At 53.5% G+C, this 24,899-nt stretch overlaps 7 protein-coding genes across 7 annotated transcripts; 2 read left to right on the top strand and 5 right to left on the bottom strand.

Moving 5' to 3' along the window:
* Positions 1-2,995: 2,995 nt before the first annotated feature.
* Positions 2,996-3,709, top strand: J4E92_005194 (uncharacterized protein; the record flags this gene model as incomplete). Its single annotated transcript, XM_051496577.1, has 2 exons — positions 2,996-3,402; positions 3,457-3,709. 2 exons carry the CDS (start codon positions 2,996-2,998, stop codon positions 3,707-3,709), a joined length of 660 nt encoding a protein of 219 aa, XP_051353297.1.
* A 1,307-nt stretch (positions 3,710-5,016) lies between these two features.
* J4E92_005193 (uncharacterized protein) lies at positions 5,017-7,189 on the bottom strand (the record flags this gene model as incomplete). The annotated part of the gene is made up of 2 exons (XM_051496576.1): positions 5,017-7,038; positions 7,094-7,189. The coding sequence occupies 2 exons, from the start codon at positions 7,187-7,189 to the stop codon at positions 5,017-5,019; spliced, it is 2,118 nt and encodes a 705-aa protein (XP_051353296.1).
* Positions 7,190-10,751: 3,562 nt separating this feature from the next.
* J4E92_005192 (uncharacterized protein) lies at positions 10,752-13,035 on the bottom strand (the record flags this gene model as incomplete). The annotated part of the gene is made up of 3 exons (XM_051496575.1): positions 10,752-11,520; positions 11,569-12,790; positions 12,843-13,035. The coding sequence occupies 3 exons, from the start codon at positions 13,033-13,035 to the stop codon at positions 10,752-10,754; spliced, it is 2,184 nt and encodes a 727-aa protein (XP_051353295.1).
* A 1,384-nt stretch (positions 13,036-14,419) lies between these two features.
* Positions 14,420-15,444, bottom strand: RPS4 (40S ribosomal protein S4; the record flags this gene model as incomplete). The annotated part of the gene is made up of 4 exons (XM_051496574.1): positions 14,420-14,528; positions 14,580-14,819; positions 14,943-15,306; positions 15,372-15,444. 4 exons carry the CDS (start codon positions 15,442-15,444, stop codon positions 14,420-14,422), a joined length of 786 nt encoding a protein of 261 aa, XP_051353294.1.
* Positions 15,445-15,882: 438 nt separating this feature from the next.
* Positions 15,883-17,143, bottom strand: J4E92_005190 (uncharacterized protein; the record flags this gene model as incomplete). Its single annotated transcript, XM_051496573.1, has 4 exons — positions 15,883-15,950; positions 16,003-16,734; positions 16,783-17,040; positions 17,089-17,143. The coding sequence occupies 4 exons, from the start codon at positions 17,141-17,143 to the stop codon at positions 15,883-15,885; spliced, it is 1,113 nt and encodes a 370-aa protein (XP_051353293.1).
* Positions 17,144-17,441: 298 nt separating this feature from the next.
* J4E92_005189 (uncharacterized protein) lies at positions 17,442-18,981 on the bottom strand (the record flags this gene model as incomplete). Its single annotated transcript, XM_051496572.1, has 8 exons — positions 17,442-17,770; positions 17,822-18,029; positions 18,085-18,106; positions 18,164-18,451; positions 18,503-18,604; positions 18,654-18,688; positions 18,776-18,872; positions 18,929-18,981. The coding sequence occupies 8 exons, from the start codon at positions 18,979-18,981 to the stop codon at positions 17,442-17,444; spliced, it is 1,134 nt and encodes a 377-aa protein (XP_051353292.1).
* A 2,090-nt stretch (positions 18,982-21,071) lies between these two features.
* J4E92_005188 (uncharacterized protein) lies at positions 21,072-24,685 on the top strand (the record flags this gene model as incomplete). Its single annotated transcript, XM_051496571.1, has 5 exons — positions 21,072-21,146; positions 21,285-21,435; positions 21,500-21,600; positions 21,648-22,451; positions 22,499-24,685. 5 exons carry the CDS (start codon positions 21,072-21,074, stop codon positions 24,683-24,685), a joined length of 3,318 nt encoding a protein of 1,105 aa, XP_051353291.1.
* Between the last annotated feature and the right edge of the window lie 214 nt (positions 24,686-24,899).

The raw sequence follows: 24,899 nt of genomic DNA, 5'->3' as shown, positions 1-24,899 counted from the left end.
GCGACCGAATACATACCAGATCTACCTCCCTCGCTCGCTGTATGGCTCATGCTACGTGCCAAGAACGTCAGCAAAATCGGTTTAGCGGGATTCGACAAACGCTGCATAGTCTGCGAGCAGTTCGTGTGCAACTTCTGGACCGAAGCATGCGACCACAGAGTGAGGTGGCTCACGAAAGAAGCGGCGAAAGAAGAACTGGCAACGTTGACACCGCAGCCATATCTCCGACGACGGCTTTCAGAAGACTTCGTCGAACGATCCGTTCTTGCACAGCAGCGCCCAAGCCTCCCACTGTCAACGAAATGCCTATCACCGAACCCGGATGTATCGAGTATAAGCGCGCAGCTTGCACAAACCCAAACCTTCGTTCCTTCCCAAACCCGTAACACAACGGAAGGCATACCACCGAAATACTGCAGATGGGATAAACACGGTGTACACACATGCGCTAGTCCCACTGGCAGCTGTAAAATCGCAGTCAAGATCCTCACGCGCGGATGTCGGCATATCATCGGTCAAGACTGTCTTTATCGATGGATCATAGCAGGAAAAAACTGGTGCCGGTTTTGCGGTGTGGTTTGGTTCAAGGAAGAGAAGTCTAAGATCTCGAGAATGGCGCTATTAAAAGAGTGTTTTCGGGGTAGGGCGGATTATGTCGAGCACTTGGGCGCCATATGTGGGAAAGAAGAGTTTGAACAACTTGCGACGCAGTGTGGAACCGTGGGAGAGGGCGAGTGGAAAGGTATCCTTACTAGAGAGCTGGAGCGGATAATACTGGGGCAGTGTGGACTCCAGAAAGATATGGACTCTATGAGAAAAGAGATATTGAGGATGGATCCGAGCTTTGTGGGTACTTGGGATGAGCTGAAAGAGGACCTTGAGAAACAGTGCTGCAGGGACGCGGTAGCACCTTGGACTGTCAATGAGAACTCGCCGGCACCGTGGGACCCATGCCAAAATCCGAGCGCGCGCAAAGGCATCCATATTCCTCATCACAAATGTCGTTAGATTCTTCCAGCGACAGCTGCCAGTCTGAGCATTTACCGCGATATCACGTTCTCATAGAGACAATCGTTCCGTCGCTAAGACAGTGAAGAATCTGACCATTTCCACTCTCATGACTCCACTTCTTCCGTGATCCTCGTTCAAGAGACATCCAACATGGAATTCAGCGATATGATATCAACCGCGGTTATACAGACCCACCATTGTGAAACGGCACATGCAGCAACCCTGATCTCTATCACTCACAAGCTTTCCGCGGCATTTCTTAGCACATGGAGATCCGTTTCGGAAGCTCAAGCCAGGCGTTTCGTGAGAAAAAGGTAATTCACAACTCCAACTGTTTGGCCTTCCGCCCCGCTGTCGCGCAAGAGTTGCTGTATGCTTAAGTAGCGGCGCGCGGAGGGAACGCCGTGTTCGATAGTCTACCGTATCTGACATGACAGCTGGGACTCTCAAACTCTAGACAAACAGCTGTACGAGCAACACAAACGCACCGAAAGGTGACTCGGTGTCTCGTACCACCTCACGAAACTGTCCGGTCCAGAGCCCTCCAGAGCGCTCGCGCTCTCACTTACCAAGACCAGAAAGGACCCGCGTACTATACGATGTATTGCCAGTACCTGCTTGGCGACGAGAAAAAAGAAAGAATATTAATAGCTCAAGCCGTGGGGAAGGACCGAGAGATGTTTGTCTTCGTTCTGGTTCTAGCCTCAGGTACGACTCGGAAGGATGCCGAGGAGAGAAGGAAAAATAGATGTGCTATGGCTGGAAGAGGGTTGGTGTACTGGATGTGGACGTCCGTGTGTCGAGAGTAACGTTTCGCAGTCCGTTTTCGAGGGTGGAGCCCCCTGTCTGTGAGTGCGGTACCCGGAGTGAGGTCCGCATCGTGACAGAGGACGGAAGTTGCAAACGAGTGAAGTCATCGCTGGAGTGTGCAAGACGATCAGAAACTGAGATGAACACCATCTCCAGCATCATCCATTGAACGAAGCAAAAGTGACGATGCTTGAATCTGTGGGGACGCCGCTAGCCACAACGCGGTTCCCAGCTGCGCCTCCAGCAGCCAGTGCACCAATGACCTTTGCAATCTAATCCACACTTTCCACCAAACACTAACCTCCCATCAGCTCACCCATCTTATCTTAATGTGCTCACAGACAACCCGCCGTTTACCTACTGCACACACGAGCGCTCATCTCGGCTAAAGCTACAGCAAAAAGGCGCAGCGCAGCGCGCACCCCGGCGTGACCGCTGACTCTAGAACCCGGTCTCTGCTTCCCGCTTAGACCCCGGCGAGATGCTACTGTGCGAAACGGCCGGCTGTGGTGTGGGCGTAGCTGATACAACAGCTGCGCTGAACACAGAATGGGCAGAGGCGGGGGATTATTTTCGCATATAGACTGGGCTGCTGCTGCGCGCATCCGGAATTCCCACCTGTTCACCATTTCAAGTAATCTAATCAATCCCATCGACTGTTCGCTATCGCATAGCATTGCATAGCATCATCATCCTTCATAAGCACCACCAACACCACACTCCCCTACCCATCTACCACCTTATCTCCATCAGCCCATTACATCAGGCCGCCAGATTACCACCCAACTTGACGCACCAGCAATTCCACTGCTTATCATCAACCACATCGCTTACTTAGGTGTCAAGGCCCAGTCCTTGGTAGGTATGTCATCTTGGAAAAAGTATGCCCGAAAACATCACTAACGGACCGACCAGCAAGGGAATCCCAACCGCTGCGCCTCTTCCCCTCACCTTGGTACAGACGTAACATCGCGTGGCTTTGTTAACACCAAGAGAAACCTACACTTATAATCGTGTCTCTCGTCTCTACGGAGAAAAAGACACCATAATCACCACCCCACACACGACCATGTTGGCCAAAATCTCTACGTCGCTCGTTGCGACTCTGCTGCTCTCATCGACAAGCCTCGCTGCGCCTACACAAACACATTGTCGCTGCGAAATCGTTGCTGATATGCCGTCATCATCCGTTCCCGCTTCAGCTGCCTACACACCCTCCGCCGCACATTGGTCACCAGCAGACCCTTCGCAAAGTCCCGTCGCAGCACTCAATGTATGCGCAAGCCTAGGATCGGAATTGCAGAAACTGCAACACACAGAGCCGGAGCTGTACGACTCGTATATGGCGGGTGCTATCAAGGATGCGCCGCAGAAGCCGGTACCGACTGCGGTGCTGATGAACAGCCATGAGGAGGCACAGTCAACGTCAAGTCCGCACAGGAGAATTGTGTGTCATGCGGAATCGATATTGTCTACGCCAGAGTTCCATAGCTCGTTCATTGGGCTGTGGGCGCTGCAGATGATTGTTGTGGTTGCGATATTGGCTTGCGTTGCTGAGGGGTTACATTTGGGTAAACAATGGTAAGACACCTTTGCTCCTCTTGACTATTCCTCATATACTAACGGTATCTCTAGGATGAAAAACAACAGCTCTCCTGAGCCAGTATCCGAGAAGAGCAGCCTGCGCTTGACTGGTGCAGAAAGGCGTCTCCTAGCCATCCCCACTGGTCCCCAGGAAGCAGATTCGGTGTTCAGCCCAGGCGCAGAGAAGAAGCTACGAGCGTACGAGACGACACGATACTTTGTCACGCAGGCATCGAGTGGACGGAGAGAGTTCATTGCGTATGATGATGATAGCGACGATGAGGCGAACAGACCTGTGATGTAGTGTTACCCACATCACGGCTTTGATTGAATGAATTATTATGTTCCACCTTCCACTACCTGTCCACCGTGCATGCATGTTCCAGCGATGCGAAGGCGTCGTGGTAGTGTGGTTCGGTGCTACAACATTTAGTCCAAGCAAACAACAGCGCCTTATCTTTCCCCGCATGTCATGGGGTTTCACCCACCATGACACTTGCGCAAACCAACGTTGTGCCTAAAACATGCCCGACACCTCGTGGTTTTACCCACGAGTACAAATGACAGTGTCTGGGATACAGAGCGCCGGTGTCTTTCCCCCATCGTCCCTCCTTCCTCTTTCGTCCCTGCCACCACCCACCACGAATGTATCGTACAACAAAGCTCGCGATGAAACATCGCATAACAAAAAGAGCAAACGCTCAACAGAACAGTAAAGCAAATGGGTATCGTGAAGCAAGAACAAGAACGCTAAGGCGAGCAGTCTACATACAAGTCACCCGAACGATGCATCGATCCAATCGTGGCAGGGTGCAAACGGTCGAGCCAGGTAGTGGGCGCAAGGATGCATGGCCGCAGTGGACGAAAGTGTCGCGATCGGAAACACATGGAAGCATCCACTCATACCTACCTGAAAGGGAAGAAAAGTAATATACAAACAGCGGGGGTATCGCAAGGGTAAAAGAGGAATTAGTGTTGTTGCTTGGTATGGTATTGTCGCATGGAAGATTAGGTGTCGCTCGGGTTGTCGCTATGGGCATCTCGATAGATGTCATTATTAGGCGGAACTGGGTCCTGGTATGGGTCCAGATATCGGTACAAGTCATCGTGACAGGTCATCGCAGTGGGCTGATCGCAGCTGGGGGTATCGTAATGGGACAAGGTCGCAGAAGGGGATGTGGTCGTTGGCAGAGCATTCCAGATGGATGCCAGTATTAAGGGTTTTGTTTATCGCAGTAGGCAATGGGATGGTCGCTAGGGTATCGCGCGGGGTATCGTAGTCGTATTATGGTAGTGTCGCGGTAGGCCAGGGTCCACATTTCACATCACCGGGATGCTGAGAACCGAGGAGTCTAGGTGGAAGCCGTACATTAGAGTTCGTATCGAGGACAGTACTGTGGATACAGTCGTACAGGGGAGGACCAGAACATGGTCTCCAGGAATGGCGCGCTAAAAAGAAACAGGAACAGGATGTCGAACGCCGTAGAGAAATGCCGTATCCAGGAAAAGCGCTAATGTCATGTCGTAAATGTATCGTAGAAAGGACAGAATTTTGGTTGAGGGGAGCCGCGAGGTTCCGCCCCATGGCCGGTAGAGGTTGACAAGGTTGGCTCACATGATGGTGTGGTAACCCTTATCGTTCATGACGTCAATCCAGAACGCGTCTTGGCCCTCGTCAGACTGGCGCCAGGTCTCCTTGATGAGCTGGATCATCTTGCGAAGAGGCTTGTTGGGAAGCCTAAGGGCGAACTCTTGCAAGCGCCTGATGACAAACTCACGAGCGGCGACGACCTCTGCGTCGTTGGCCTGCACGTCGAAGAAGTCAATCGAAGAGACGAACTTCAACTCAGAGGCACACACAACAAGCAGAAGCGGCTGGATACAGAATGTACCCGACGAGGAAGGCAGAGACTCGAGTGACCGGATGATGTGCATGGCAAGTGAGTTGAGCCACAGCTTTATGTCGGTAGCCTCGTAGACAGTCTCGAATCGCGGCGTAGGGAAGGCGAACTCGATGTTCTCGCTACCCTTGGTCTTGCCGGATCCCAAGCGCTTGCGTAGGATGGAGGGGAAGACACGGTAGATCTCCAATAAGCCAGACAGACGGTAGGCCTCGGCGATGGTGACGAAGTGTTCCTTGGGGGTACGCTCATCACCAGTGTCAATGACCTGATCAACTGATGGGTAGTCAACAGCTAGGAGGTCCTCTTCCAGTGAGGCGGCGTTCTGAAGGTTCTCTTGTCGTCGACGGAGGTCCATAGAGTTTTCGCGGTCCATCGAGCGCTCCTTGCGAACTAGACGACCAACCTCGGCGAACAAGAAGTGAATCATCGGGGCGATGCCTGTCCATGGATGAGGGACTGTCTTTCCCTGCGGCCCACGCGCAGCAGGAGTGTTCGTCCTGGCGGTGATGCTAGGTCGCAGTCCTGACTTGGGCGAGAAGCTCATGGCATCTTCTGTTACGAAGCCCATGAGCATCTCCCAGTGGATCAAAGACTCCTCAAAGAACTGTGCCTCGCGCTCGACTTCAATGCCGCCCGACCTACTAAAAAGCTTGGGGAGGATGAGGTCTCGCGCGATAGACAAGTACTCGAGTCCGAGCGCGTTGCTGTCGTGCCATGAGGTGGTGAGACCAAGTAGCATGATGCTCAAGAACGTCTTGGTCGCGCTTGTGTGATCCCTCTGAGCAAGTGGAAGCTCCAGCTCCAGTGCCTCGCGTGCTTTGCGCTGGAGCTCAAGGCCGGTTGCCGCCATGTTGGGGAATGTGTTGGCAAGATGTGCGGCGGCCATGGATTGGATCGCGTAATTAATGGAAGGGCAGTCCTTGTAAATGCGGCCAATGGTAGTCCGGAAGGGGTTAAGAACAGAATCGAAAGAAGAAAACACAGCGCAGACGTCCTTGAAGTAGTGCTGGACGAGCAGTGACTCCACATCATCCGGAGAGGATGGGTCTGGAGAAGGACTGGGAAGACGATACAAGTCAAGAAGCAAGGAACGCGAGAGCCTGGGGCTAGACTCTCGGTTCTGTTCCCGGTCCATAACAGGTAACGAAGTAGAACTCATGTCTTGCTTCTGCGAAAGGTCTTGCATGTCAAACTGAAGGTCCTCCAGTGATCCAGAGTCGAAGTCGATATTGTCGAATGGATCAAAGCTGAAGTCTTCGTTGGGCATTTGGATAGCGTCAGCGAATCCATCAAGCATGATGGGGTCCATGTTGTTGACATCCTCCATGGGGAAAGGCTCGTACTCGCGAGGGGAATCACCATCCTCGGTAGAGGACTCTTGTATGGAGGCTGGTTCCTCAAAGCTTGGTGGAGAGGGGACTGCTGATGAGGCCTGTGTTGTCAAGGGTTGCTGTGTGGGAGGGGAGTTCTTCCTGCCTGCAGGGAGGACGGCAGCCAACGCAGCCTCGATACCACTGGCGACGTTCTGGGGAAGGGGTGACTTCGCGGCCGGTGAAGTGGTAGAGGTGGCGTCGGGTGTTGACCTGGGTCTAGGGGACGCCGACTTGGACTGGGCGGGGTTGAAGACTTCGTACTTTGTCGACCATTTCAGAGTCTTCTCGTAGCCAGGGCACGCGACGTTCCTTTTCTTGCACTGCAAGCAACCGGGAGCGGTCTCGTCACATTTGAGCTTTGTTTTTGTCAGCAAGTGGGCCAGTGCAATAGGCGCAATCGTTGGACTTTACCCTCTTGAGTTTGCATCGACCACATCCGTTCCTGGACTTGGTCTTCTTAGCCTTCAGATCTCTCGCCAAAACCTTGTCTTGAGCCAATGCGGGCATCTTGAGTATCAGGGTAGTGTAGACTTGGTAGAGGGGGCGAGGTCTGGGAATGTCGAACGACAATGGGGTGAGAATCCCGGTGCGAAGTAATAGGACTTAAGATGCGGATCCAGTGAATGCGGATACGACGCTTCAAATGCGCGTGACGGGTCAGTGACACAGCCGATGGTTCCCTTCGCCTATCATTAGACCGGTGTGGGCCAAGATAGCAGCTGATAAAAACATGTCGCTGGTGTGGTTGATGCAGGGTGTCTGAGCCTGGATGCCGAGCTTCGGCCTTTCAACAACCCAGCTTTCCCCGAAGTATCCATATCGTGCATCAGCGTGCGGCTGATTGGCCAGCCACCGCAGTCGAGCGTCGCATTTTCGCTCTTTAAACCCCTCTATGGGAGGACGCCCGCTCAGCGGAAAAGTTGGACACGCGATTGATAGATTATCCGCATCGTCTGAAACCATCATCAGTGGCGGGCTTGTAAAGAAGGTTATAGCCAAAAAAGCATCATGAGGATGTTGAGAGTCTGGAGATAAGGCAGATCAACGGCTACCCCACAATCATCCAGAAGTGGGATGAAAGAAGTGGATTTGATAACTATGTATAGTTAGCGCATGCTCTTAGCCCCGCTAGCAGCATCATCTTGCTTCACGATAACCTCAGCCCAAGATAAAGCCACGTCTGCACGCATGCCCCATGACGATGTCGGAGCGTCAACCAACGCAGCGTCCAGGCCTGCTCATATCGACGCATGCACTTATCGGCATGACTATCTAGAGATCCGACTCTGAGCGACCGCCTCGAACGAAGCGACCTATCACATGAGCTTCGCAAGGTTCTCGTAACACGGTATAAGCCATGAAGACATAGGAACCGTTATCTTCGACGAGGCGGCTCTGCTTCGATCGGCAGTTACCAAAGGCGCTACTGCACTGCTTGTCGAGCGCTGCCCTTGCTAAGCTGTGCCATGCCACCGGGCCTGGTCAAGCAATTGGCTGTCGCTAGTGGCATCGAGACGAGGCACACGTCGAACTTCCGTAGAGGCTGGATGCCAACATCCTTCCAGCGCATGCCTACCCCGCAAAGTCAATACGAGAGACGTAAGAACAACAACCGTGTCACCGCTGAAATTCTGGGGTAAGAATCCGGGGCCGATGCATCCAAAAGTGCGCGATGTGTAATGCCAAGCTCAAGACCGCGACTTCACATCTGGGGAAACGCTGAGCTAGGAGAAGATACGATGTCGGAGATGCACGCAGTGGGTGGACCGTTCACCGACAGGCGACAGGGCCTATCCCGACGGAAAATTCTTCACGAACACCACCACCATCGGAAAGTTCAACGGCTGCTGTTTTCCGCCACCCACACGACTCCACATTGCGAATGCGAACGACAGCACGGAATGTAATCCGAACAAAATTTCGATAGAATGCGATAAGCCTAGACTGCCACTACTGCGCGTCTACTGTACGACATCGATGAGTTTAATCGTGGTGGCTCAACCTTAACTGCTGTCACAGAATGTCAGTTCATCCCGGCTTGGCCTAAACTTTGGAAGACGGACAGCTTCATCGCGTGGTTCATCCACAGCCCCATTACAGCATGGCGACACGTCGACATCAAAGTATGACTATGAGCACACGACACATACGACTTGACGAGCCGATTACGACTGTCACCATCCGGACATCGATGAGTTGATTCTGATGGCTCTACCTTGACTGCTGTCAAAGAGTGCCCCTTGATCCCGGTCTGGCGTCAACTTTGGAAGTCGGATAGCCTCCTCACGTGGCTCTTTGACCGCCCCATTACAACATGACAACGCGTCCATGTGTATGAATGAAATCAGTCTGTGAGGTCGGAATATGACCACAAGCACACGACACGTGTGACTCATGGAGTCACTCATGGTCAACACGTGCACTTGCGTAACCACAATCCACTTGCATTTCAGGAACTCTCCGGATCTCAAGTCGCCCTTTAATCCTCCAAGCGTGCAAGCCAAGAAGAAGACATTGCATCTTTGAGTAAGGCCGGGACATGGTCTTGGTCCGGGCTGATCACCAAACTATTATCTTGATATGCACAATGATAGCCATGGTTTCAAGATAAAGATGCGTCTTTCACACACTCTTGTAATGGCAACCACAAAGCATACATAGTCTTCTGCGTCTTTCCCCAAGGCTAGATCAAACCAGTCGTACTACCTTCGCCTCGTTCACGCCCGCGAGCTTCCCGAAACGGAGAGGCAGGCAGTCAGTATACCCCACACACTGAGCCATGAGTTGGAGAAGAAGGGAAAATGTGGAATCCACGTATTCGCCATAAGGCCCTTCCACTGCTCTACTACATATTGAGTTATAGGCCCTACTTCGGTATATCGACTTGACTTTCTTATCAAGAGTACACAGCCAAGCCTACTGCTGCACAATCAACCAGGCTGGTCGCGCGAAAGATAAGAAGTAAGGAGGAAACGGACTTTATTTCGAACTTTCACAGGGTCGATGGTAGGTAGTAAAAGTCCAAATACCATGGACGTTACGAACAACCCAGCTAATACCCTGCCTGCTACTCACTCTTCAGAAGCTCTACTTTGTAGCCAGCAGCGAGGAAGTAGAGACCCAACCACGCTCCCACCACACGTTCCGCCCCGTCTATGATAGCCATAGCCAAGACCGGCCTTCTTCACTCTAGGCCGCTGTAGTATGGCTTGGTAGCAGTTGACGGATGAGGGTGGGTGGACAGGCGAACTATCTTGGATAACAAGTCGAACTAGGCACTGGGAGGTTTTCCCGTGGGAAGACGGCATACTACAGCGGAGATACACTGCACCGTGACTGAGCCACATCAAGTTTGTTTAGAAAGAATTCTTGGTATTGGTATTCTGCTAGTGACACAATATCTGCTTCTCTTCCTCCTCTCTGCCATCCAATCCAATTCCCACACATCCTCCCAATCAGTCAAAACCTATGTACATTCCGCAAACCCTCCTCTTTCCACAGCCCAATGTGAGAGCTCGTTGTGTTGTTCCAAAAAGTCCGCCCACCTAGGGCTAATCGTATATCTAACCCTTTCGCAAAGAAACCAACAAGTAGAAGAAGAAGAAGCGAAGAAGAGAGAAGGGCGCTCATATGTATTCGTGAAGACCACGCCCAGAACAGCCGGGAGAAACAACAAGAAACAGAAAAGTAAAAAAGCAAGATGGCTGGGTATCCGCTACCATGAGGACGTTGAAGCTCAGGACGGCGGAGGCTGTCAGATTCGAACATCGCTTCGATGTGATCCGATCCGGTCCAGCGGAGTAAAAAGGAAAAAGACGCAAGACAGCAGCGGCATGGGGAAAGAACAGCTCGCTGGACTAGAAATTAAGGTATGCTCAATTGGGCTTCCCTCGACGGAACGGGCCTTGTGTGTTTCGTTCGTTTGGTTCGAGGCGGAAGATGCAAAACGAAAAGGTTTTTGGTACACTTCGCATGGCGGAGAAAAGAACAGGGAGATGGGAAAAGATCGAACTCCATCTCTTTGGAATGAAAAGCCTCGGTTACCGCTGGATGATCACACAAACCATCCCTACATGGCATTAGCGCCCGGGTATCTCGATTGGTTCGATAAGCCGGGACCGGGTCCCATCATCGTCGCAGGAGGCATGTTCATTGCGCCTCCTCTCCCTCTGCCGCCCATGGGGCCGCCGCGTCCTCGTCCGCGTCCGCGGCCTGCGCCTGGGATCGCGAAGTCGGGGTTTGCGGCGTTGGCTTCGAGGATCACGTCTTCTTGACGCATAGGTCTGCGTGGAGGGCCAGGTGCGAAGGGCGCGAATTGGCCAGCTGGGGCACCCATTTCCGGCCGCCAGTTGGGGTTGACGGGGCGTTGTGAGACGGATGTGAAATGTGATGCTTCGCTTGCGGCGGGCGAGCGCGCGCCTTCTGGTAGGTCGTCGTAAGAACTGTTGCGCGGGAGGTTTGTGTCGCTTCCGTTGCCTGTGGAGAGGAAGTTGGGATTTGGCGGAGCGAAGCCACCTGGCATGAGGGAGCTTGGTAATGGTGGAGGCGCCTGGGCTTGTGCGGGCTCTGCGAACCTGGGGTCTACGTCTTCGTAGTAATCTGAACTTCGCTCTACCCTGTTAGGGCCACCAATGTGAGATATGTGAGCGGGCATTTCGACAGGTGAGTCTTGGATCGGTGATAGCCCACGACTACTGTTGTTTAGTGTGTTGAGTGATTGGTCTGACGGGACCTGTTGTTGATTCCATCCCGCTCGTACTGGCATGTATTGCTGCTGTTGCTGTGGCATGGGCGGCTGTTGTTGGTGTTGTAGGGGCTGCGGTCGTAACGCCGACTCACTGTCCAGGGTTAGCACGTTACAAAGAGGTAGGCTTGACGAAACTTACTCTGTAGAGTACTCGCTGGTCGGGCTCATGACGCCATCCGATGGCCGCCTCTGTGGCGCGCCAGCAGGGAATCCACCTTGCTGGAGAGCGAGCATGCCTGCAACATCACCGTCACTTTCCCTCAAACCAAAGTTGGTTGGAGGCGTGCCTGTGCGGTTGTCCATTTCGATGGCTTGTCCAATTGGCAGCGGTGGCCCCTGACCAGGCGGTGGTCCTCTGCCATATGGTGACTGTTCACGGGGCGGTGGCCCTTGGTTGTAGAAGTTGCCGTTGTTGTATCCTGGGGGAGGCGCTCCTCGACCCATTGGCGGCTGGCCTTGCATTGGAGGTCCATTCGGAGGTCGTCCGCCTCGTCCACCACCGTTCCATCCCGGCGGCGGAGGTCCGCGCATACCTCCTCTTGGTCCGTAGCCTCCTCCTCTCGGGCCGCCATACTGTCCACCTCTTGGTGGGCCTCCTCGACCCCTCATCGGACCTCCTCTTCCACGTGGCGCGCCATTCATCATGGCGTATTGGTCGTTTGGCATGGGTGGCACGGGGTTGCCATACTGATCCATAGGCTGTCGACGACCTGAGGGACCGCGGTTCGGTGGGTTCATGTTGTCCGAGCCGTTTCCTCCGCTACTAACGGTCTTGAGAGAGGGATTGCGCTGGTTCAGCGGCGTCATGTCGTCGGTCGGCGATGGCTTAGAATGGTCGAAGTAGGCTGCATTACCGTCCCTGCCTCCAGAGGTCATGGTCTCTCCAGACAGCGGAGGCGGCGACTCGGCTTTGGGAAATTCGGAAGCCACAGTCGCATTGGCGCGGTTCGCGTAGTAGGTCTGGCCGTTCATCTCATCGTTCTCGGCAATGCGCCTCTTACGAGCCTTGCGACTGACCAGTGTGCGCCTCATAGCGCACGTAACGATACCACTTGCGACGATAATGACGGTAGCACCTAGAACGATCCATCCTCCCCAGCCCACATGCGGCACGAACAGCAGGATGTCAACGAGGAAGGCGAGCAGCGTGACCAGCAGAGTCGGGAACGTGAATATGAGCAGGGCGAGGAGGTAGCGCGGCGAGTGGGCGGGCGAGTGGAAGTGGGCAGCGACGGAGAGACCGAAGCAAATCAGCGTCATGAGAGCTGCGACGGGGTGCACGATGAGAATAGAGGAAAGCGCATGGCGCTGGGCGGAGGGGAGCGAGAAGTCGGAGCTGTCTTCGCCTGCGAACAGTTTCTCTGTTTGAACAATTAGCACCATGGCCGTCGTATGTGATACAGGGCGCCATACCAGTGTTGTACCCGATCATGGGCCCTTTGCAGCCTTGGTCGCCATTCTCGCAGTAGCCGAGGACGCCAAAGTGAACACCGCGGTAGGTAGCGAGGGGAATGCTCTTGATCAGTGGCGTCGAGAGCGTTGAAAGCAGCAGCAGCACAAAGGCGACGAAGAATAGTATCGATAAGGGGGTCGCAGGGCGCAACATGTTGGCGAAGAATAACGGAGGCTACCGCGTGGAATTCCGGCTCGCCAGAGACCGGCTCTCTCAAGGCGACGACGTGGTGTTGGGGAGGGCGATCGGACGTGTGCGCGACGAAGGTGAAGGTGCAGACGGTCCGCAGTCTCGTAACAGTGGGCGCAGTCGTAAACGTGCCTAAGCGCACTCTTGCCCTGACGTGAAACGAGTGACGATCGAAGTTACACCAGTTATGCCTGTTGGGTCATTGATGCCTCGAAGGAGCTTGAGCGTGCGCGACGACGGCTGGACACGCGATGAGGCGCTCGAGGGGGCAGGCGCTGGCTGTTGGGGGTTGCGGGGAAGCGTGGTAGGCTTGGACACGCCTGGAGGAGGTGGGCGGAGGGCTGGAAGGAGCGACGGTGCAGCAGCAGGAAAGAGCGGACGCGCAGCCAATCACGAGTGTGAATGGCGCGAGGTATAGCGAACGTTGGAACTATGCCGGCTAGTCGCTGCAGTAACTTGGTATTGACGCGGGACCTATCGAGCCGTTGACGTTGACCCAGACGTCTAAGCTGTCGCGCTGTGAATGAATGTAGCGTGTTGGACGACCCCCGGCGGCAGTATTTTCGCGGGTAGCCCCGTTGTCGCGCCCCTTGCCCTCGCAGCAGGCCCGTCTTACCTGCGACTTTGCTTTGTGTTCGGAGCATCAGTCGGAGTCGCACGCGTCCACGCTGCTCTCCCGCCCCAGTTTGGCAGGGATATCTATCGTCTCATTTCGCGTAGACGCACGGCCCATCATCCAGGCACTGAGAACACCGTTGCTCTGCTGCGTGCTTCAGACGAAGCCGCTGAAACACAGACCCTTTCTTCTTCCTGGTCCTGAGGCAGCGCAGCGACTGTCAACACCAGCCATCGTGGTCGCCATCTGCTTCGACGACGGCGCAGACCTCGTCTGGTAAATACACTGCAATGCGTTATCACCTCGAAACAGGGCACGAAATAGCGCCCTCCTATCAACTGCAGCCAGATCCCGGAAAAGGATCAGGCCAGCGCCACCAACCTATATCACCTCACCTATCGCATTCCACGCGAGATGCTCTTTGTTTGAGCCTTCCCGCCTATATCTCCCACACTACAGATCCACTCGACCCGTTGCACAGCCCGCACGGCTCCACGCTGTCGCACGTCCATTGAACATTCAAAGCATTTCATGTTTGGGCAAGACTGAAGTGTTTATTTGCTTGATTCTCAGACCTCACATGGTATTCGTATGATATGCAGAGACTCCAGATCCGATCAACCTCCCCACAAGTGATCATGAACGCCTGAATTTTGGGATCGAGTCCTGCACCTATCTTCATGAACTCATGGGTACTTCATATCCTAACCTACATCTACGCCAGCGTCACGCTTAGTGAGCAATGGCGTACGCCCTGCGGCGGTCACGCTCCTCAGCAATGGAGAGCTTGACACCCTTACCCTTGGGCAGAGAGATCCATGGCTTCTCCTTTCCGATGATGCTGAACATATGTTAGTAATTGTTCTCGTTTCTGTGCGGGTATCCAACTTACATGACGTTGGACTCACGAGTGGTGAACTCGTTGTCAACAGCGTCCTTCAAGTGGACAATGTTGAAGCCTCCGTCGTGGCGCTCACGGTGAGTGATGACACCGACACGACCCATGTTACGACCACCGGTAACCATGACAATGACACCAGTGTCGAACTTGATGAAGTCGGAGATCTTGCCAGTGGCGAGGTCGACCTTGACGGTGTCGTTGACCTTGATGGCTGGGTCGGGGTAGCGGATTCTACACAAAATTTTAGCAGCAATTCGGACATAGCCAGACCCTGGTCGTATGCCTGGTGAAAGAGGTTTCCCTCAGACACCTAGCCCAAACTGTGGTCCAACGGCTGATAGAGCGGGAACTTACGTTCGCGCATCGTGCGTAACCAAGTAGGGAATTCCGCCCTTGCCAAGCTGGACGCGCTTGACCTTGCCGAGCTTGTATTGTGCCTCCTCATCTGTTATCCTGTGGACGGTGAAGCGGCCCTTGGTGTCGTAGATCAGGCGGAAGTTCTCGCCGGTCTTCTCGATGGAGATGACGTCCATCAGTCCCGAGGGGAAGGTGGAGTCGGTGCGGACCTTGCCGTCAACCTTGACGAGGCGCTGCATGAGAATGGCGTTGACCTCGCGGGCGTTGAGCGCATACTTCAAGCGGTTGCGGAGGAAGATGATGAGGGGAAGGGAGTCGCGGAGCTTGTGAGGACCGGGGGAGGCCTTGGGAGCATAGGCACCTGGAAGATGTCAGTTCTGAAGTCGCGATAGCCATTGCATCGCAAATTGCGGGAGTAGAGCGTACCGGACAGCTTGTCCAGGAGCCAGTGCGAGGGCGCGCTGAGGCGCTTCTGGTGCTTGACGGGTCCACGGGCCATTGTGACGGTTCTGTGAGGTTAGTCGTTGAGATTGGAGGTCCTGTCGAAAGCGAAGTTCGAGAGACTGGAGTCCTCATTTTTCGTCTGCCACTAGCGTGTGCCGTAGCCGAGGACTAGCGCGCCAAGCCAGTCCTGGAGTGCTCCGATGCCCCATCTCAAGCGAGGGGAACTCAACATCTTAGAGCCCAGGCGCCTACTTTCACGTCCCATTTTCTGTTCAGTTTGTTTTATCATAGGATGAAAGATGCAAATTTGAAATCCTTGCGTCAATGTAGGATTCAGGGTGTGGCCATGCGCTACTCATCGCGGATCAGAACAACACCATGGAGTTTTCTCACATCACGATCAACGAGCACTTAGTCACCAGACCGTCTCTAGACTCCAAATGTGTGCAATTGATTATTTTCTTGCATCTGAGTTGTATCCCAGTTCTCAACCCTAAGCATACCCCTTCAGCACCGCCGCCTCTGCGTTCAATATCGACGATCCCGCCGCTCCAATGACAGCTGCAACTAGTTAGCATTCGCCCAACCCCTCGCAATCGCAAGTCAAACTTACTGTTGTGGCTCAAAGCAACGAACTTGAGATCGAAGATACCCGCCTCATCCTCTCTTATTCTACCCACGCTAACAGCGTATCCCCTATCCGTCTCCCTGTCCAGCCTTGGTTGTGGTCTATCGGCCTCCTCCATAACCACAATTGCCTTCGCAGGCGCAGACGGGCAACCCAGCTTCTGTGCATCAGACACGTACTCGCGCATTGCCTGCTTGACTTCTTCCGCGCTGGGTGGCGGACGGCGTTGGAAGCGTAGCGATACGCATGCGGTGTGTCCGTCTAGTACTGGCACGCGGTTGCATGCTGCGGACACCTTCATGGGCTGATCTACGAATCCTGTGATGTCGTCGTTGACGCTACCCAGGATCTTGGATGCTTCTGTCTCGAGCTTGTCTTCCTCGCCTGATATGAAAGGCACTACGTTGTCGATGATGTCCATGCTGCTGACACCGGGGTAGCCAGCGCCCGACACGGCCTGCATTGTGACGACCGAGACTTGGTCTATGGGACCGAACTTGGCTTGGAGCGCTGCGAAGGGTATGACGAGACCGATGACTGCGCAGTTGGAGTTGCAGACAAGGAAACCCTTCTCCAGCTTGTGGTGTTGCCGTTGGTGCTTGATGACATCGAGATGGGGGAGGTTTACGGTGGGTACGACGAGCGGCACGAGAGGATCGCGGCGGTAGTTCTTTGCGTTGGAGAAGACGGCGAGTTCGGACTTGAGGAAGGCCATCTCTGTTATGTGTCAGTATTCACTATCGCGACCTGGAGTGAACTGCGTACCAACATCTCCAGCAACATCGCTGTCGAGACCAGAGAAGACCATGTCGCAGTCCTTGAACTCTTCAGGTGTGCACTTCTTCACCACCAGCTCTCCAATGCGCTCCGAGAAAGGCAGCGCCTGCTTCCACTTGACCGCATCTTTGTATTTCTTGCCGGCTGATCGCTCAGAGGCTCCAACGGCGTGTAGCTCGAAGTGTGGGTGTAGCGCAAGAAGGAGGATGAAGCGTTGGCCGACGGAGCCAGTCGCGCCGAGCACACCTGTAACGGAGTCAGTCGGCTATTTCCAACCAGAGATGGTCTACACACCGCACTTCTTCTTGGGGAAGTTTTTGTTATGAGATGTAAACTTTTCAGCGTCCATTGTGGTGGTGGTTGGTATTGCAAGATTGAGTCAATCGAGTTCACAAAGTTCTGGCTAGGTATGACGCGGGGGTGGGGTGGAAAACGCGACACCAGCCGATCACGGAGGTCTTGCACGCGCTCATTTGCCGACTGTCTTGCCATGAACAACACTTTTTTATTACCAGACGAAACCAACACTAAACGATGGAGCGGTAAGAAATCTAAATATGCTCTTTGCAGATGCACCGATAATCAAGCGTCCTCCAATGCGTGTTCGTCGAGGAACTTCAGACGATGCGCCATCTCGACATGCAATGCTACGCCTGAGCGTCCATGATCTTTCCTGGGTTCATGAGCCAATACGGATCCAGTGCGCCCTTGATGCTTCTCATCACATTGATAGTGTCGAGACCGAGTTCTTTCTGCAACGATTCTTTCTTGCCCAGCCCAATGCCGTGCTCGCCGGTACATGTGCCATCCATCTCTAGCGCGCGGTCGACCATGTCATGAACGCACTTCTCGACAGCCGCTCGCTCTTTGGGATCTTTGCTGTTGTACATAATACTTTCGTGGAAGTTGCCGTCTCCGATATGACCTAGAATGCTGGCGAAGAGACCGAGGTCATCCATCTCTTTCTTTGAGATTTCTTTCAACAATTAGTTGGCAACCTCCGGAAACCTTGTATTCGCTTACATACCTATAATGTCTGGGAGCCTGGAGATCGGCACGGCGACATCTGTTGACCAAACTTCGTCGCCTTCGCGACGGAGCGCCAACATGCTCCATAGGGACTCCTTGCGCGCAGACCAAAGCGTTTTCTGCTCCTCAGCGCTGACGGCGAATTCGAAGTCCCCGCTCTTGTGTTTCCTGGAAATGGACTTGACCAGCTCAATGTTCTCCTGTACCTATATGCAGTCAGTTCCGCTCTAGGTAATTGCAGGACGCGTAGGGCTGACGTACCCCTGCTTTGGTTCCCGAAAATCTGTTTGAGGCTCTTAGTTCGTGCTTTCACATGTCAAGGGATGTTCTGGAAACTTACTTGAAGAACATGGTCGGCAATTCTTTCCACTTTTTGGTCGTTGATCCGGCTTTGTTGATTACACCCATCTGCACGTCATCCATTATCTCCATCGCAGCCACCGGCACTCCGGCGCGCAACACCTTGGAAGCAGCGGCAGCAGCATCCCGTATCGTGGGAAAGGTGACGACTGCGACGCTGGTCTCTTGTGGTACTACTGCGAGTTTCAAAGTGATCTCAGTCACGATACCCAGGGTGCCTTCGGAGCCAACGAAGAGGTTGGTAAGATTGTAACCGGCCGATGACTTCCTGGAAATAGTCAGTCTATCGTACATTCCGACACGGAAACAATTTGCATACCTGGGCCTTCTTCTGGTCTTGATGATCGTGCCATCGGCAAGGACTACAGTCAGATTGATGACCCAATCCTTCATCGTGCCGTATCGCACTGCGTTGGTGCCACTAGGAGGGTCAGCTGTTGGACCACGTCACTGACCATCATAGACCTTACCTGCAGCTCGTACCCACCATACCTCCAATTCGGGCCTGCCACGCCCGTTAGAATGAATTCGGAGTTCCGCATCGGGGTTTCCGAGGGTTGATTGCAAAGTTGTGTAACACATGACAACGTACCGATGGGCCAGGGTCGACTGGGAAAAATAACCCCGAGTCTTTGATCTGATCATTGAGACTCATCCATGGGACAGAAGGCTGAACCACTACGTCCATACTACGCATCACTGTCAGCGTCGCCATTCTTGCATGCTAAACGTATAATTAACTCACTCATCTTCGTGCAAGGCCAGGATCTGATCCATGAACGAGAAGTCAATGCTCATGCCACCGAATGGAGCCGAGAAGTTGGCTTCCAAACTTGATCCCCCCGAATATGGGACTGCGCGCTGTCAACACTCATCTCTCCATGCGTCTTATTGAACGTACTCATCGGTATCTTGTACTTGTAGCAGACCTTGGCGATCGTTGCACATTCCTCAGTGGACTTCGGATACGCCACCGCAACGGGAAGTTGGTCGATGTTGATAGACGACCATTCCGAATATCCGTGTCGGTGCAAATCCTCGTCGTCGGTACTAATGGTGTCTTCCCCAAGAACATCCCTGAGCTCTAAAATCGCCTGTAATGACCTAAGTATCTGGTGGATGCGAAGGAACTTTATGGTTGCAAGCTTACCCTCTCCATCTCGTATTTGTTCGCATATTGGGGCCCTGATGACTTTTTCCATGGCATCTGAATTCTGTGCGGTTCGTCATTGGCGCCGTAGAAGTATGTGGTCGTTCCGGTAACTGCAGAAAATAGCAAGGCCCGTCCTGAGTTCCAGAATGGCCTTTGAAGTTGCTCGGATTTGAAGGTCTGCTCGCGACCAGTGCGTGCTCGGGCGCCACCTCGCTTGAAGATGGGTGAGGTTATTTGCCTCAGTCGCGCCGTTGGCTGGCGGAACATGACGAAATCGATAACGAAGAAGGGAAAATGAAGTTGCAATCAGTTGTTGGGATGCTGGGAAGGACTAGAAGTGGAATCCACTTTCGCTGACTATGGGTCAGGGCGCATTTAGCGAACTAGTATGACAGAAGAGTGGAGGAGAAGATGGTTGCAAGGCTGGCCTACGCATTTTGTGGATCTAGAAGCCGAACGGCAAGCACAGTAAGAGCGGGGAGAGGTTATTTCAGTCTAAACGCAGTTGGCGCGATAGTTCTTTCGGGTATCGCTTTGAGCGTCGTTGGCCAGCGCACAGGTAAAGTCGCAATACACGTCCTAAAAGTCGTGGGATGGACCAGTGATAGCGTGGGAGGCTGACGAGATTCCCGATTTTCTGTATCAAATTTTTCGGCTCACGCATCAAATGAAGTCGTGCATGATCACCTGCAAGGGGCTTGGACACACGCAAGGCAATTGCGGGGAAGACCAGGGCAACGACAAGCAAATGTGTTGGTTCGAGACGCATCGTGGCGACAGGTGACGCTGGATGACATTCCGAGCGAGATGCCGTCGCGTGACGAGGCGTTCGCTAGGGCCCCGAGCGGCTGCAGACGAGGACCGAAGATGTGGATCTGGAACTCTGCAGACGACCATGATACGCTGCTGCCATGTATGTTTTCTTTTCGAGAGCGAGACAAGTGGCAGAAGAGGCGCCTGTCAGGGACAATCTTCTACCTCGATGTCTGATGCCCATGGCTGAGGCTCAAAAACAGAAGCTTGGGGGGCTTGGGGAGAAGCTGAGCGGCAGACTTGCCCTTGGCGATTGGACGACGGTGATCCCATTACCTCACGAAACTTGCTCCTCTCGTCTGTGCAGCTCAGATGCTGGCTGACAATCGAGCGAGTGGGGGAACAAGCTGCACATGAGCGTTTGCCGTACCCCACGCGCGATCTTCAGGCGTCTGCTTGTCGGTGAAGCCAGAAAGCCGGAGGAGGCCGGTGGATGCCGCGGTAACGGCTATGGTGCCAGGCAGACGACTACTCCCATATAGTACTGAAGCGGGATACCGTATACGGCTCCCATGAGCAATGTGATGGAACGCCATTAAGCTCGAGACTGCAAAGGAACTGCCAAAAGCAAAGACGACGCGTAGAGTCTATTACCACCAATGGGAGGTAACGTGTGAGCGGAGAATAGAAAGAGCCCCGCAATGCCTGCGGGCTAGCAATGCTGCGCCCAGCAGCTGTACGATCTATAGATGGCTGACGTCAACAGGCAAACATGTGGAGTGCGAGCAGGAGCAGGGAGTGGAGTGTGAGATGTTGGCGCAGGATGCATGGTCGCGTGCATTGATGCCAATGGGGAAGTCGGCGATCCCGGCGCGTCTTTTCGGCCGTCGCCAGAGGAACGCGACATCAAACAAGTTCGCGTCACAAGTCCACGCATAACGAACATTCGGCCCAACTCCGAACATAACTCGATCCAGCAGACATGGCGGATATCAGCGCAGAGTTGACGTCGGAACTGACAAGGATCATCGAGTGTCCATACCCCCCTTCGCTATCCGTACGTATTTGCCCCTCATCTTCCCCAACTCCAATGCATCCTCATGTCGTGCCACTAGCCAACTCCCGTATTTGAGCACATGACTCGCTGCATGAGCATCCCATCGTTGATGAGATGAGCTGACGCGAGATCCCACAGAACCTATCCGATCTTTTGGCGCGCGTCGACGTACCGACTATCCGATCATGCGTCCAAGACCGGTCACCTTGCGCGGTGAGGAAACTAGGCAGGATTGTCCACGATGCACTGTCCCTGAACGCATACACGCTTCGTGTGCTGCACCTATTGTGTAAGCAGTTGACCGGTCTCCGCTTGATAGTAGAAACGCAATCAAACTGACTACGTGTTCCCAGGTCATGCGCCAGAATTTCGAGATGAGCTACTGGTCCTGGAGCCGTCCCTACTCCCTTCTCTGTTGAAGAGGGCAAATTCATCAAAGTCCGAATTCGAACATGTGAGTACGACAATTGTAAGGTACATCACTTACTAACAATGATCTAGCTTGCCGAGCTATGCGTGCTTCTTCTTTCTCGCCCACTGCCCGAGGCAATACCATTACCCGCCGTAGCACAAAACTTCTTTCTTAATGTCTTCGAAAACGCCACACAGCAACCAAACTACGAGATCCTGAAGTCAGTGTACCGTATGCTCAACGGTGCATGTCGACGACTTTACAGCCTTCTTCCCAGAGATCTGAGGCAGCGGTTCGACACAGAGTTGTGCAATATACTCAGATCCCCGAAAGTCGCCGATTCCTCTTTGCTGTTTTTATGGGCAGAAGGTATAGTGCTCATCACGGAACATCCCGAGGGAGTCGACGGACTGCAAAATCTGCCTGCTGACGAGGAGCCGACATCCACCGAAAGGCTAAGACAACATTGGGCAACACCTTCAGGCCAAAAGCTGTTCGGCTCGACAAGCTACTTATACAAGACTATTGAGCTCACTTGTTTGAACGTAGTGTGGATTCTTCGAGGCGGAATCAAGGAAAATGAAGCAATCGAAGGCCTACGTATTGCCTCGAGGGCTATGCAATTCATTGGCCAAGACGTGAAGGACAATTGGCCTCAAGTTCAGAAGAAGTATGCCATGCTGTACGAAAAGTGCGCCTCCAAAATCCAAAACTCCAATGCGAGTCTATCCGTCCAATTAGAGGCCCTGTCATTCTTTGGCATACTTTCAAGTTCTCGGAGCTTGCCGCAAGGTATCGTCGGACGCTACGAGGCATGCATATTGGAAGCTCCTCGCGTGGCAGAGCCTGAAGGCTTTGCCGAGCTTCTTGCAGTCTCACTGCCAATCTACGCAGTAAGCAATTTATTTTGTAGTACTGGCTGATTCACTAACCAGGACAGGTGCAGATGCAGGAAAGCACCGTCGTGGCACTCTTATCAGGCATTTTATCAGCATGTGCTTCGCAGCCTGACTCCCGCGAAACTTCCAACTCCATCGACACCATCGATGAGCTGGCTACAGCCGCGATGGCGACTGTTGCTTTACGAACCACTGTGCTGCGCGCACTGTCATCGAGGGCCTTGCAAGAGAAAATCCAGAACCTCATTCGCGCTGGTGTGACGAAAGAAGGCCCCGGCTGCTGTACACATGCTGCATTATTACGTCGGCAATTGATCGCTGCCACAATCGCTTCATTACTTACCATTGTTCTTATGGCACAACCGGGAGAGTCGACGATACCGCATACCCTCGTGGCTGCGCTTATCAAGAAACAGCGAGACCTTCCCCCCGCGCTAGATACTTGCTCACACTCGTCGAAAAGCCCCACTCAGCCTTCAATCTCCCTCTTCCAAGAAGCGAGCACGCAGTACACGGGCCAGCATCTCCAGGATTGGCGCAAACGCCTCGAATTGGAGCTACAAAGCCAGAACAAACATCAGCGAGATGCCGTTGTGCGCTCTATGGCACAAATATGCAGTGATCTCGAGACACGTTGCAATACAGTCGAAGAGCCGCTAAGGGTGGAGACAGAGAAGTCCGTCAAACTCCAGGAACAGATCGCTCACCTAAACGAAAAGATCTCCCTTCTCAATGAGCAAAACGATTTTCTACACAAGGATAGAGAAGAATCCGTGGAATACGTGGAGGGTTTGGAGAAGGAACTGCAGGACTCCATAGACGAGCAAAAGCGTCTGGAGCAAGAGAAGTCCGACTTGTTGGAAGAGAAGGGTCGAACATGCCTCAAGGTACAAGAACTAGAGACGTCCCTGGAAGCTTCTGAGCGGAATGCGTCCGAGGCTCTGGAGGCCGCTCACGAAAGGACTAGCGCAAAAGAGCATGAACTCTGCTCGACGATAAGCCAGTACGAGGAGGACAAGCGCGTCCGCGATGAACAATTTGAGGAGCTGCACGGTACGATTCAACAGCTAAGAGCATCTCAAGTGCAGCACGAGGGTGAATATCGCAGCCTCACTATACAGTTTGAGGAGCAGCAGAGACGCGGCTGTGAAGCAGAGGACGCACTTGAACGGGAGCGGGCGAACGCTGCCCGCCAAGCCGACGAGATCGCACAACTCGAGACGCAAGCGTCAGAATACCGGCAAGACTTGGAAGGGAAGGAAGCGGAACTGGAGGATGCCATTCGACAGCTTCATATCGCGCGAACCAGTCACCAGGAGTTCAAAGAGTCATCGGCTGAAACGATGAGAGAGCTCGCGGCGAAGCAGGCTAACGAACTGGAGGCTATCACCACTAAGGCTGAAGAGCGATGCGAGACGCTCGAATCGCGACTGCTAGATGCTCAGCGCAACGCTCAAGAGGAACAACGTGATCACGCGAAGACGCGTAACAATCTTCAGCGTCTTCAAGCATCAATACCACCACTAGAAGCGAGGATCCAAGAGCTCGAGGAGTTTTGCAGAGAACAAGAAGAAGAACTTGAAGAATTCAGGACGGCTCGCAAAATGATGGCGATGCATCTGCTGCCCGCTCGGCCAGCCTCACGGACCTACAAGGAGATTGCTCAGCCTCAAACGACAAGAGAGCCGCGAACTCACCGACGACGTAAGTCGGCCATTAACACCCAAGAGGATGAATCAGTCGCCACGGTGAATGTCCAAGCATTACCTAGCAGAGCTCTGGGAAACTCTACAAATGCGTCCTTCGCCTCATCAGCAGATTCGAATTCGTCCCAGGGTAACAACGGGCCAGCACCAAAGCGTGCGAAGCCAAGACCAGCTTTCAAGGTGCCAACGATGCAAACGCCAAATATGCAGAAGCCCAACATCGTGCCCAAGTCACTCTCACACTCACATCAGCTGTCGCCGACGAAGCGTTCAGCCCTGAGACCAGTCTCGCCGAACCGCCGCCACACGACTGTCGGGTTCACATTGCCAGGTAGCGAGGAAGAAGACGGCGCAACTGAGATTGAATCAGTGAGGAAACGTAGAGGCAGCCTTCAAGACATTGAGCAAGTAGATTTTGACATCGACGATGATTTCACGACTGGCACACCACTTACCCCGGGCTTTATGTCTGGCACTGGCCGGATTCCGGACGAAGGCGACGAGACCATGACTGAGTTGTGAGTACGAAAGCATGATTTACGGTAGCATTTCGGGAGAGTAGGATAGCTGCTATTTGTTTCACATCGGGCGTACGAAGGCTTTGCGCATTTGGTACGGGTACCTGCATGCATGGCGCAGGGGGCATTTGATGAATTTGAAGATACCCAATGGCGTATTCTCACTTTGTGTCTTGAATCTACCTTTACCTGCTGTTGGTTTTACCGCATGGCTAGTG

The sequence above is a fragment of the Alternaria infectoria genome (assembly GCF_024043175.1).
Source record: "Alternaria infectoria strain BMP 0036 chromosome Unknown scaffold_7, whole genome shotgun sequence".
Classification (NCBI taxonomy): domain Eukaryota; kingdom Fungi; phylum Ascomycota; class Dothideomycetes; order Pleosporales; family Pleosporaceae; genus Alternaria; species Alternaria infectoria.
This window is presented reverse-complemented; position numbering and strand designations above follow the sequence as displayed.